General features: G+C 52.7%; 1 protein-coding gene across 1 annotated transcript in view; it reads left to right on the forward strand.

Annotated features, from left to right (window-relative positions):
- The window catches only part of INPP5D (inositol polyphosphate-5-phosphatase D), a 129,503-nt gene that overhangs the window by 53,237 nt on the left and 62,419 nt on the right, over positions 1 to 13,847 (forward strand). Inside the window, exons 3-5 of the mRNA XM_036858902.1 lie at positions 7,419 to 7,569; positions 9,907 to 10,078; positions 13,415 to 13,555. Coding sequence (XP_036714797.1) covers positions 7,419 to 7,569; positions 9,907 to 10,078; positions 13,415 to 13,555 — 464 coding nt within the window. The remainder of the gene's footprint in view (positions 1 to 7,418; positions 7,570 to 9,906; positions 10,079 to 13,414; positions 13,556 to 13,847) is intronic.

Genomic DNA, 13,847 nt, shown 5'->3' on the forward strand with positions numbered 1-13,847 from the left:
TATAAGCTTCCCTCTTAGAACAGCTTTTTCTGCATCCCATAGGTTATGGACCATCGTGTTTTTGTTGTCATTTGTTTCTAGGTATTTTTTGATTTCCTCTTTGATTTCTTCAGTGATCTCTTGCTTATTTAGTAACATATTATTTAGCCTCCTTGTGTTTGTGTTTTTTACGTTTTTTTCCCTGTAATTGATTTCTAATTTCATAGCGTTGTGGTCAGAAAAGATGCTTGATATGATTTCAATTTTCTTAAATTTACTGAGGCTTGATTTGTGACCCAAGATGTGATCTATCCTGGAGAATGTTCTGTGTGCACTTGAGAAGAAAGTGTAATCTGCTGGTTTTGGATGGAATGGCCTATAAATATCAATTAAATCTATCTAGTCTATTGTATCATGTAAAGCTTGTGTTTCCTTGTTAATTTTCTGTCTGGATGATCTGTCCATTGGTGTAAGTGAGGTGTATAAAACCTGGTCTGCCAGCTTTTCTCATTGTAAAGTTACTATTTTCCCCTTTAAAATGATTAACTCTTTTGTGGGAAGACACTTTGAAGCAATCTAGAGAGACTGCTCCTCCTCAGATGCTCCCCCACTAGTTTTAACGTCTTTGGCATCTGTTGATTCTTTCTTGAATCGGCTATTATATGAAGGTTGCCAAATGGTGACTATTTCCATCATTCCTGTGACAGTTACTAATTGGCATTCTACTGTGAGAAAGAGCTTTCCCTTCTCATTTATTTACGTGAGTATAGACTCATGAATTCCTATTTTATTCAGTGAATTACAATTATTTTTATTATTCATTTTGATGCTCAAATTGTGCCAGATGGTCCTTTCAACTGTCCTTTCAGTTGTCTCCTGACTCCTGTACCCTTTTGACAAATCTTTATCATTTTGTGAACATTTCCATACTTTCTGGGGCAACAGATGTTCCAGGCCCACATATACCTTTCCTGCCCCAGCCCTAGATTTAGCCCAGCCCTCTCTCCAAGGAGTCTGGTTCTTTTTGTTGGAGAGTGGTATTTAGGTGGGTTCATTGCCACTGGGGTGTTGTTGCTTCTGGATCCTCTCAGAAGACAGAGCTGGGAAATGTGTGTGGACACACACACGCACTCACGCCTGCATCAGTATTTACCTGTATATAGTAAAAAACCCTGAGTTCACAATGAAGCTTCCCCTTCCAGCTGAACACTACAGAGTTCATTCTAACCTAACTCCCTTCTCTGGCAGTGAGAGACCCGCCCCCTTTTTTCCATATATTTCGTTTGCTCGTTTCCCTGTGCGTAGCCAGTCTTCTGCTCTGCTGCCCCTGGGCCCCCGGCCAGGCCGGCTTCTAAGGCTCCGATCACTTCCCTGCCCCAGCTACTTCCTCTGCCCCCTGACCACTTCCTTGGCCCCAGCCCCAAAGCCCCACTGGCTCTGGCCACTTCAAAGGAAGAGCAAGGAAAGAAAGCAAAATGATACATGTCTTAAAGAAAAAAGGAGAAGGGAAGGGAAAAAGGAAGAGCTGATCGGATTTTAAGGAGACACATCCTGGGGTCCATTCCAGGTCAGATGGCTGAAGAGGGATTTCTGGATCTGAAGCTTTTCTCCAGGGCTCTTCCCAAACCCGCCTGCGCACCCCCCTTTCCCATCTCATCAAATGGCAGCGACATCAGCCAAGTTCCCCAAGTCGGGGATCTGGAGTCACGCTCCCTGGCGAGCCCCACGCCCTCACCAGCCCCTCCCCCTCCACTGCACCTCCCCGGTTCAAGCACCAGAGTGGGGTTGCCGGGGCCCCCATCTTCCACTTAAATCGCTCTTAGAACAAAATCCAAACTCTGCAGGTCCCAACAGAACCAAGAGACCCACGATCTGGTCTCTCTGCCTCTCCCTCCTTCACCCAAGTTGGAGTCTGTGACTCTTAGAAAGAGGTTTGGGGGAGACGAGGTGGTTAAAGATTCAGACCAGTCCTGAGGGCAGAAGAAAGACCAAGGAAAGCATTTCAGGGGCTGGCAGAGGTGCTGGAGGGCAGAGGCAGGGCGGGAGGAGGTGGCTTCCAGACAGTGAGAGGTGGGCAGGCCTGGGTGGGGAGTCCAGCCCCTGCTGAGCTGATGTCTGAGTGGAGGAAATGCTGCTGGGGGCGGGGATTGGACCTGGACAGCCAAATTCCACACTACCCCTCGCTCTGCTCCATCAGTGCAGCTGCCTCTGGACGTGTGGGAGCCCCAGGTCTGGGGGACTCCGGGGCTTGGGCTGAATCCAGCTCTACACCCGCCACTGCCTCTGAGGCCTCCGACACCCTTCCAGCCTCCTCAGGCCCAGGGTCTCCCCACTGGGAAAACAGAAACAGTAATGACACCAGCGCCTCCCACCCCGCCATTCTCATCACAGCAGACAAATGGTATTGTCTCCCTGCTTAAGATCTTTCTAGTGACTTTCCCACCGACTTGAAAGAAACGCTTTGCTATAGTTGGGATAATAAGCCCACTGCCCCACCACCACTTCTGCACACTTTCCCATTATTTGTAAAATTTCCACAATGCTTGTATATACTTTTCATTTTAAAACGAAGCCTGGCAGGGCCCGAGGAGAAGGTGCCGGGCAGCAGCGTCTTCCCGGCGCCCCCTTGGTGGCTTCCTCCTGGGGGCCCTCGCCTTCTTTCAGTTCCCCATTTAGTGACAGCAGACAGCACTGAAGTTAAAATTACCCTCTGGGAAAGTTCGGCCTGCAGGGTGCTCCGGCCTCCCTGCCTTGCTCCGCCTTCCCCTGGAGGGTGTCTGAAAGTCAGAGCCCAAGAACTAGTTCTGGAAACACCACATTTCTCAGAGGCCGCAGCCCTGAGCTTCCAACAGTCTGGACATCAGCTGTCCTTTGTTTTAAAGACCCTAGTGGTCTGGGGCCTTGGGGGGCGGGGGGCAGCCCTGTCCCCTTGCTCTGCACTTTCCCAGGAGTACTGTACCTGGACGAGCACAGGTGCCAAGCCGTAGAGTGAAGGGGTCTCTCCCTGCAGAGTCCGGCTCAGCAACCCACATCGCAGTGTGGGAAGCTACAGCTTTTCAACTGTGAAGTCCGTTTTAGGCACTGCACACATGTCTCAAAACAGGGGTAGGGACTGTCATTAGCCGTGCAAGGCACCTGGGGGACTGCATGAGGCTGAACCTAGCAGGGTCCCTTTCCTTCGAAAACTTATAAGCTTGTGGGGAGGCAGGCACGGCTGGGCTTGGCAAGGCGCTGTCTGCAGGGACTCCCTGAAATGATCTTGCTGGAAATCACCTGGAAATTTCCATAGACCTGGAAAGAGGAGGCAAGAGAAGAGTTAGGTATCTTGTTTCACGATCTGAACTAACCACTTTTTTTTTCCTGCATCGCTTTTGGTGATGAACATAAATTCACGTCCATTCAGTCGATCCCACAAACCACGAGGGACGTCTGCTCTTTGCCCCGCACGTCGTAAATTCAGAGCCGACTTTACGCAGGAATTGCTGCTCTGTGTTTTTCAGATCAAGCTTCTGCTCTGTGCACTGGGGATCTGCCACAGAGAGAAGAAATTTGTTCCTGGTGGTGGGAGAGTTGCCGCAGAGCAGAAATCCCATCACTCCCCCGGCGCACCACCCTGGGGAGCATCTGTAACTGTGAGGGCCGCTGTCCGCAGCGAACGGCTAGCGTGGGCTTCAGGGTTTCCTTCTCTGTTTCGGAATGACTTGGTGAATCTCTTCAGGAAGGCAGCGGCTGTGGAATGAGGAATTGAAATCTGGTGGCCGTTAAGGATCCAGGGCAGCCCCCTGCCCCAGAAGCGTGGCCGGTCTCCCCTCCTGGTGTGAGGGCTGCCCTTGCCTGCAGGACACGCGAGCCTTACTTTCCCACCGCTTCCCTGGGCGTCTTGTCACCGTGGGCTCCGTGGGCTGCTTCTGTGCTGTGTGTCCCACGTTCGAGCCCAGACCCCCTCCAAATCCCCTGGCTTCCGGTGGTGTTTGGAGGATGGGAGGCACGGCTGCGTGATGGGAGGGTGGGGGACCTCCCACCCCTGCTCCCTCCCTATGGGGCTGGCGTCACGGAAGGCCTCAGCTCCGGCCTGGCAGCCCTCTCTGGGTCCTGCGTCTGTCCCCCCGCATGCTTGGATCAGGAGGGAAACTGCTCCCCCACTTCGCAGGTGTATTCCTACACCCTGCCCGCTAAGTCCTTCTGAAATCCCCCCAGGCGAATGTGGCATCTGCTTCCTGCCTGGACCTGACTGATACACACGACGACCTTGTAGTCAGACATTTTACATTTTAAAGTGTTGGAAAGGCATCACCTTTGGCAGATCAGATTGAGGGTGAAGGAAGGGGGTGCTCTCCTGCTACCTACCCTCCCCCCAGCCATTTCTCCGTATCCCCCGCCCCAGGCCCACATAGGGTCCTCTCTGACCATCTCTCCCCCTGACTCATCCTGACCCTAATCCCGCAAATCCATCCAAGCACTAACTGCCGAGCATCCCACGACGGCCAGGCCCTTTGGCACCATCTGGGGACACGACAGTAAGCAGATCTGGCCCCTGACTATGGGCTGCATGGGCAGGCAGAATCAGACTTGACCAGGCACCCATCCCCACGGGGCCCCAGTGCTCCTGCTGGCCCACGGTCAAGGCACTGTCCACTTGGAAACCCCGACTCCCACTCCTGGCTTTGACTTGGCCATCCTGCCTGACAGAGGGCCTTTCTCGGCCCAGCTCAGGAGTGAGAAGGCCGTGGCTGGGCTCCTCCTTCCTAGGCATACAGAGCCTCCGACCCACCTGTCCAGATTGCACTCCTCACCCCCATGAGCGGGGCTGCGATTGGACTCAACCCTCATTCTCCACCTTCCTGGGAACCTGGGCCACCTGGGCAGCCAGCAGCGGTGGTTCACCAGGCCCTGGTTCCCTGGCCTCTGTGACCAGTCCAAGCACACGCAGTGTCCCAGCAGCTCTGTCTCAGCGCTCAGCACCCGCCCACCTCCTCCCTCACTGGAACCATAGGGTTCAGATGAATTTTAGAGTGTTCTGTTCTTCTGCACGCTTAGTACCCGGCGTATTTCATCAATTCTAAGGTGTTTATTTTGTCACATTAACATCTCCGAAATCAGTTGTACCCACAGCTTGATAGTGTATCTTGGTTTATGCTTTAGCTTTTAGCAGTACATAAAATAATACGTGTCTCAGCATTGGTGCATCTAAATCGCCATAGCTCATGTGCTCTCTCAAACGCACATTCCCCAGACCTCCTCCAGCTGAGAACCCTTTTCCAGACTCACACATGAGTCGTTTCACTTTGACTTTCTTTGATACTTTCACATCCTTTTTCCATATGCCTAATGGCTTGTCATCCATTAGCTGTAAATTCTTTGACAGGATGACACTTGTCATGACTGCTTTAACTGAATCGAGTTCATCGACCTTGTGTCGTGTCAAATTATTTTTGTTATTCCGCTCACTTTGGGTTTTCAACCTATTTAAGTTACTTTTTAGAAGGCCCGGCCTTTTGTTAAACTCTCTACTAATTTACTGAATAGCTTAAGCCACACACTCAAACACAGAGACGTGCCCTCACGTACAGATTTATACGTGCGTGCATTGCATCCCACACGCAGATACTTGTGGAGAGAGAGACAGAGACAAGGGGAGACAGAGAGGCAAGTGTGGAGCCTGAGTGAAGGTGAGTGACGGAGAGACAGGGTCTCTGAAGGCGGTGGAGTCTCTGAAGGCAAACGCATCCTCACCGCTACTTGGGGTTACCACCAGGAACAGGGCTCAGGGACAGGTCTGAGTCCTGGTCCATTCCCAGATGTCTGCATCTGTCCCGGTCTGGGTCATCCTGCCTTGTCTGCTCTCCCAACCCCACTTACCTGTGGCCCTGATGACCTCCCACGTCAGTGCCAACCGTGCCAGAACAATAGGCACCTGACTTGAAGGTGGGCGAGTCAAGACGATCCAGCCTCGCTCAGCCCAGACCCCACCGACCTGGGCGGGCTTTCCAACGTGCACCCTATCTCCCTATTCTCCTTTCCCATGGGCGATGGGTCCCAGCAGCAGGCAGCCCCCGGAGGAGCAGTTGGGCCCCTGACCTCTAACTCCAAAGATAGCCCCTCCTCAACTCCTTTTTAGATCACATGAATGTCATTGACCTGTTAGCTACTATGATAATGGGGGTGACTCATAGGCTCTCTGCCCCTTCAACGCCTGGGAAGCCCCACCCAGAGGGGGAGGCTCTTTGGGGCTCATCCCTGTACCCACCAGCAGCCTGATCTCTTGCTTCTGACCAGCTGCCCCCGGCTCGCTGCTCTTCCCTAAAGCCCGGCTGCATCACTCTCCTCCACCTGGGGCTGCAACCTCGCTCAGCATCTTCTTGGCTGGATCAGGAACACCCGGCCTTACACTGTCCAGTTTTGCCATCTGTGCCGGGGGAGGGAGAAGTCCTCTGGGTCTCTGACTGGGCAGGTGGGGAGACAGTGGTGCCATTCCTTGAGATGGAACACCAAGGAGGGGCGGGGCAGGGGACTGGGCAGGGAGGATGGACAGGATGTTGGGACATGTTGGGTTAGGAGCAGTAGGGTACAGCACTGGTGAGACCCTAAGCCTCCTGCTTGCAGTTCTCCCATCCTACCCTGCTGCCTGATATAGCCCACCAGGGGGAATCACAGAGGCGGGGCCTTCATGTGGGCGGGGCTTCAGCAGGGGCGGGGCCTCAGTGGGAGGGGCTGGCTGCCGAGGGACGAACTTGAGTTTCCTGCTGGAGCCACCAGGCGATAAGAAGGAGACCTGGCCCCAGGGCATTTGAACAGCCCAGTAGAATTACCCTCCTGCTCTTCTGTCATCAACAACAGAGACACAAATCAGGGAAGATTTTTGTGCTGCCTCAACCATTTTCTGAGTTTTGACAAAACAGAATTATATCAAATGAAAAATATAAAAATAAAAGCAAAACGATTGCTATAATAGATTTTTCCCATGTTTAAAAATAAATGATCTTGGGGGTGGGGTAATAACTCCCCCCACCAAACACACACACACACACACACACACACACACACATACACACAAGAGGTCTAGAAAAAATATTCTAAACTATAAAAAATAGGTCTCTTGGGGTTGTGGGACTACAGGTGATTTCTTTTTTAATTCTGTATTTAAATTTTTTTCCATAATGAAAATGCATTACTTGGTAACATAATACTTTTAAAAATAAAAGTTTTTTAAAAACTGAAGGAAAAAAATCTTTAAAACTGTCCTATCTGTGCGTTCTGCAGAGTGGCTCTTAGGGGCTGTGAGGGTGTGGGCGTCGCAGGCAGGCCCTGCGCAGGAGCCCAGGGCTTCTTCTGGATCGTGGTCACTCCCTCGGCCTCGCTGGTCTCTGCTGCAGGTGGCCTTTGTGGTTGGGTGATGTTCCAGCCTGTTCAATGTGCTTCTGCTTGGGATTTGTCCTCAGGCATCCGAAGGCGTCCCCATGAGGTTCTTCACCAAGCTGGACCAGCTTATCGAGTTTTACAAGAAGGAAAACATGGGCCTGGTAACCCACCTGCAGTATCCTGTGCCGCTGGAGGAGGAGGACGCAGGCGATGAGCCGGAGGAGGAGACAGGTAGGAAGGCACGGAGGGGAAGGTGCCTCCGGGACCCTGCCTGCCATCTAAGTCCCATAGTGAAGTTCTGGGGTTTTTCTCTCACTTCAAGTGCTTGTAGATTGGGTGGGTCCGGTTATCAGAGCGGGTGACGTGGTGGTTAAAGACCAATTAGGAACACAGGCTCTGGGGTCAGACAGAGCTGGGTCAAACTTCCTGCACCCCATATTCTTAGCTGTGTAACCGTAGGTGAATTACTTAACCTCTCTAAACCACAGACCTCTCTTAAAGAGACACTAAAAATAATACCTACCTCTCAGGGTGTCGTCAAAGGAGTCAGTGTAGATCCCAGCGCCCAGTACATAGTAAGCACTCAATAAATGCAGCTAAAATCATTGTCAAAATAATTAGCTGAATTTTGCTGTGAAGAGAATGAGGAAGGAGATTGTTGCGCCAAGCTGGAAGGATGAGAAAGGATGTTTCTTTATATCATCATTAAAAGAAAATAAAGTACAGCCCCTAAAAGGTATGTGAGAGTCAGTCCTGCTGTTTAGACAGGGGAGGGACAGACTAATAGAGCGAGCGTCGGGCAGAGAGAGGCAGTGCAGCGGGGGAGCTCCCCTTCTCTTCCCCTCAAAAGTTCATGTCCTGAAAGAAAGCCCTGACATACGTAACTGAACCTCTCAACTGGTCAGGGCTCTTCCTAAGTCCCAGGGCTTGGAACCGGGACCCCCGGCGTCTCCCCTGAAGGACAGATTAGACCAGAGGTGTGGGGTCCCCGGCCTGACTCCGCCCATCCTTGGCTGCTGCCCGCCACGTGCTGGGCGTCCTTGCAGCCTGCTCCGTGGGCCACCCTTCCTCCCACCTGCCTGGAGACAGGTGAGCGATTGCATGTCGGCCGCCTCCTCCGAGGGTAAACTCTGAAGAGCCGTCTCACCGGCTCCCGGAGGAGACGAGGGCCAGGCAGAGTGTTTCAAAAGGAGCGCAGGTCTGCAGAGGTGAAGGGGACCCAGGCAGCCGTGTCCCTTGTCGCCTCCCTGGCCCAGTAAGAGGCGCCCTCAGCTGTGAAATAGCCAGAGCCGACATGTCCACGTGTGAGTCCAGGGTCACTCGCCAGCGCTGTGCCTGGGCCGCATGTCCCCCAGCTGTCCCCAGGAGCCCAGGCTCGGCCTCGACACCGAGAAGCCATCGTGCAGAAATGCCCTCCGCACTTCCCTCTCACCCCCTAGGCCAGCTTTTCTGCCCCTCTGGGCATGGCCGTCTAAAGAAAGACCCCAACACTAGAAAAAGACCCCCCAAAAGATCTGGAAAGAGAAGCACAATCTCAGGACGGCTGGCTTCCCTTACCAAAAAAGGCCCATTGTCTGCTTGAACCCAAGCCTCTCCCACCCCCAGTCCAAGGGGTCGGATTTGGCTCAGGTCTCCTCAAGGTGCTGCCCGTCCCCAGGGGGCTCAAAACGGGACCATGACCATTGAAGGAACCCCAAGCCAGGTGAGGAAGTGAAGGAACTCAGCCCCACCCATCATCCTTTAAAGAGAATGTCCCCGGGCAGCTCTGTGTCCAGAGCCGTGGGGCAGCCATTCCGTGTGAAAAAAGGCTCCGACAGGAGGTCGCAGACCCCAGGGGCTCAGGACCCTCACCCGTCTGTGGTACGGGCAGGATGGAAGTTTTCAAGGTGAACGGGCAGGAGTCCCATCCCCCAGGCCAAATCCAAGTCATTTGTTTCATATCTCAGTTCCCTGGGTGGAGGGAGCCCCTCACTTTCTTTCATTGTCTCTGGGGGTCTGGAGGGAGAGAGAAAGAAGGACAGAGGCTGGAGAGAAAGGGCAAAGAAAAGGGGGCCAGGGTGGGAGAGAGAGGAGCAGTGGGGCCAGCCCTGCCTGCTCCCCGGTCCAGCTCCTCCCATGACGGGAGCCCAGCCTCTGCCGGTCCAGGGCCCCTGCTCTGCCCCGAAGCCGGCCGTCCTGCTGAGCTTCTGGGGCTGCTGGCTGCAGCCGTCCGAGGCCAGCAGCCCTGCCGTGTGGCCATCGGACCCCAGCAGGTGTTTGCAGAGCTCCTCAAGGGGACAAACTCTGTGTTGGGCCCCGGGGCAGAGACAAACAAGACCAGGTCCCTGCCCTTGGCAGGCTCCCCATCTAGCCCAGGAGCCAGCTGGCAAGGGAGCGGGGCCGGGAGGGGACAGTGCGGGCACAGACGGGTCTGTAGCTGGGCGCCGTGGCCTGGACCCCACATGGCGGGTGGGCAGGATCACCGCACAGAGGGCGGAGAGGGTGGGCCACGTGCCCCTCTCCGCGGGCGGTGATCCCGAGGGAGGGAGCACGCAGCCCAGACGGCACTCCTGCTCTTGTCTTGGGTAGAAGGAGTCCTGTCTCCCCCCGAGCTGCCACCCAGAAACATCCATTTATCTGCCGGGCCATGTGAGGCCAAGGAGGTCCCTGTTTCCAACGAGAATCCTCGAGCCACGGAGGTCAGCCGGCCAAGCCTCTCGGAGACGTTGTTCCAGCGCCTGCAGACCATGGACACCAGTGGGTGAGTCCCCCCTGGCAGGCCCCGCCACACCCGGGTAGCCCACCCTGTGCTCTGTCCTGGAGGTGCCTCTTCCACCCTAGGGCAGGTTGCTGTGGAGCCCGCCAGCCCCCCGACGGCGGGTCTGAGGGAGCCCAGCTCGCGGGGCAGCTCTGGCTGCACGGGCACTGGACGGCCCTGCCCCGGTGCTCCATGTCCCCCAGGCCCCGCGGCGTGGCAGGAGCTGGTTCTGGAATGATGGGTAGTTCTCTGCTGCAGGTGGCATGGCCCTGCTCCAGACTTCAGGGGCCTATGCTGTGATTCCCTTGCTGGGGCTTGCCGTGAACTCACATGGCATCTTTTCCCACCCCGAAGACTCCTCCCACCACGCGGTCCACTGACTCAGATGGTCCCAGTGGAGGAGCTGCCTGCACTGCAGCCTGGACCCGCTCTGGGCCCCATGCAAAGGAGGCCAACTTCCTTGTCACCGGGAAACGGGTCAGAGCAATTTTTCCATGTGTGGTGTGGGCTGTGAGGTCTACACCGCGTGCCACTCCTTTCTCTGTGGTGGCAGGAGTGAGGTGCAATCCTTTTAACACTTTGTTTCACCTGCCCTGATCCAGGGCTCTCAGGATCTGGCCCCGTATGTGGTACCAGACTGGTCCATGTGGATGAGGTCCTGCAGTTCCTTCGCCTCCCTCAGCAGGCCCAGGCTGGATGATGGGAGGTGGAGATACGGCTGGGAGGGGCGTTGGTTATTTTGCAAATCAGAGGCCCTGACTTTAACACAGGCCAGGGGATGGCTTCCACAGGGAGGACGCTCCGTGAGGGGAACCGTGTCCCCAGCACCCAGCATGTCACCTAGCACGGAGTCGGCACTCCCTAGATCTGTGTTGAATGAATTAATTAGTACACAGCCATCTCCATGTGTTAAAACTTTTAAAACATTTTTTTGTTTCTTCATGAGAAAAAGACCCTCCAAAGAATATTCTATTGGCAGGGCTAATGCAACATCTTCAACTTGAAAGATTAATTTGAGACAGCCAGGGCTGCTCACCTACCATCTGATTTAGCCAAATACAAAGGAAATGCCTGAAGGTACACACAAGCCACTGGTTGCTAAGATATCTGGTGTTTCTATATTTCCACCTTGACATTTCCTCTAATTTTTCTCCGGGCCCGCCAGGTTGTATTCTCTGCACACTCCTGGAATTCCTTGTGCTATTTATCAAGAAGCTAAATATCCAGTGCTTTGAATATGTTGATCCGTTATGATTATCCTGATATATGTATCTATATAACAAATGCTTATTAAAATAGTTCAGGCAGAGCCCATTGTTTAGTTTCCTTGAGATTCTATTTCTCTCCAGGTTTAGGTGTTAAATGCAGGGCAGTCCTTGAGGAAATAGGCAAGGATGTTCAATGGTGCCACTGCTGCCCATCTCCTCCTGACTCTCCCACGTGGTCTGTTGGCTACATCTCCTTGTCAGTCCCTCCTCTCTAGGGACAGGTCTTCTCTAGGGACTCAGGGCCCAGTGGGGCAGGACAGGTGTTCAGCCAAGCCTCCACGCAGCCTCCTGAGAGGGGGCGGGGGCAGCTGAGGGCTGGTGAGCACGGGAGGCCCGCCCTCTCTGGTGTGGCTTCTCAGCTAACAAACGGCAATGGAACTTGCCTAAAACTTTTGCTTGGAGATGGAGGTGTGTGGGTGGAGCACATTGGAGGGACCATGGTGCCTGCCCTCAGTTTTCTTCTGGGTCATGAAAAACTAAGCTTCTGCCTTGTGTTTGCAAGTTAATCTATGTTGCTTGTAAAATAGCTTTGTACACAGAGGACTGCCTTTAGATTATTCTTAATTATAAGACAACCTGCACCGTCTTTTGTGCAAGTTAATTAGATCTAATCAGTTAGGTCATAGTTAATAAAAGACTGCTGAGTAAAATCAACCTTCTCTAATAAACAGTTTAACATCTTTATGTCAACACTTTTCTACAACAAACATTTTAACAAATACAGCTTCCTAAAGCAAGTACTGATGGTCTCAAAGTTACAAGTCAATAAGCACGAGAACTGTTAAAGTACATATCTTAATGCTGTAGGAGAGATTTTGTCCTTTTCAGCAAAACAGACTGAGTCAGAAACTGGATTTTTATGGTGTCAAGACTCAGAATAAGTATAGATTAAACTTAAATATTCTGATAACTGGTATGTAAATAGTTGCTGACTTCTCAGGCTAAATAAGTCAAAATGGCTAATCTATGTCTTTTCAGTCTTAAGAGCAACAGCCTTTCATTCTTCCAAGGATCCTACAGAAAAAAAAACCCTGTGACCTCTAGTTTCAACTTAATTGCAAGGCTGGAGCAAAGCTATTTAAGGCTTGTACGAATTTTTTCACACACGTAAATCAACATCCTTGAGCCTCGGTTTCCTTGTTTGTAAAATAGGAATAATAGTAATATCTGCCTCATAACATTGATTTGTGGATTAGAGGGGAAAAAATGCATAAAGTGCTAAGCAGAGTGACTGGTATATTATGCTCAGGACATACTTGCTGTAATTATAATGTTCATTATTATAGGAACAAAAACTCAAAAGTTATCCAGAAAAAAATGGTGCTGGGTGATAGAATGTAGAGGCGTGATCAGACCTCGGGGGCAGCCCTGGCGCGATGCGGCCCAGGCTCTGCCTCTGCTGGGCCATCCTGTGTGAGGCGAGGGCAGGTCCTGCCTCGGGCCCATGTGCTTCATCCGTAATTGAAAGGGACTGGACCAGACCAGGGGCAAGGGCTGGGGGTGCAAAGGCCCGGCACCTAGGCTGCCAATACCATACCCCCAGCCCCATCACTCAGCAGAGACTTCCCCTCGGAGCCTCGGATGACTGGGAACCTCCTTGACACAGAGTTCCAGGTGGCCCTTGCCTGTGAACTTGGAGTTGGCCTGTGAGCTGGAGCCATTTGCCCTCTCTGGACTAGAGCATCCCTCAGCCCTCAGATCCTATCTTTAGGAATTGATGAAGCAGGAAAACAAGTCCTCTGTACATTTTCAAAGCTGTTCTGTCTCCTTTTCAAAGGATAAACATTTCCCATCCCCAGCCAGTATCACTTCCTTCCACCTACCGGAAAAGCCTTTATGGGTGGGTTTAGAGGCAGCCTCCCTTGCACGCCCTTTACTCTTGTCTGACCTGATCTCCGCCCCTTCAGTAAGACCCAGGGAGCCTGTCCAGGTGTGCGAATGTTCTCCTGGGGCCGGTGTCTCAGCTGGAGACTCTGAGAATTCAGACTTCTTCTTCTAACTGTTACTGTTGGTGTCTGTGGTTTAGGAACCGAAGAAGCATGTTGTTATCTCTCCTTTTTTTTTTCTTCAGGCTTCCAGAAGAGCATCTGAAAGCGATCCAAGATTATTTAAGCACTCAGCTCACCCTGGACTCTGATTTTGTGAAGTCGGGCTCCTGCAGTCTGCCTCATCTGAAGAAACTGACCGTGCTCCTCTGCAAGGAGCTCTATGGGTAATGGCTGCCTGTGAAGATGGGAGGAAGGGGGACAGTGGGCGAGAGAACCAGCTCGTTAGGGTGACCCCTGCACTTAGCCCGGGTGTCCAGCTCAGGATAATTGGGCTGTTGGTGGGGCTTAGAAATCTGGTTGTTGGAGGTTTTGTTTTCATGGCATTTGAACTTGGTGGTTGTTGGCTTTTTTTTTTTAAATGAAAGTTAATTCGAGGCCAGTTGCTATGGGAAGGGGTGGGCGGGAGTACACTGCCAGCCCTTCCACACTTGCTAAGGATCCAGAGGCTGAGGCTTT

This window comes from Balaenoptera musculus, chromosome 7, assembly GCF_009873245.2.
Source record: "Balaenoptera musculus isolate JJ_BM4_2016_0621 chromosome 7, mBalMus1.pri.v3, whole genome shotgun sequence".
Lineage (NCBI taxonomy): Eukaryota > Metazoa > Chordata > Mammalia > Artiodactyla > Balaenopteridae > Balaenoptera > Balaenoptera musculus.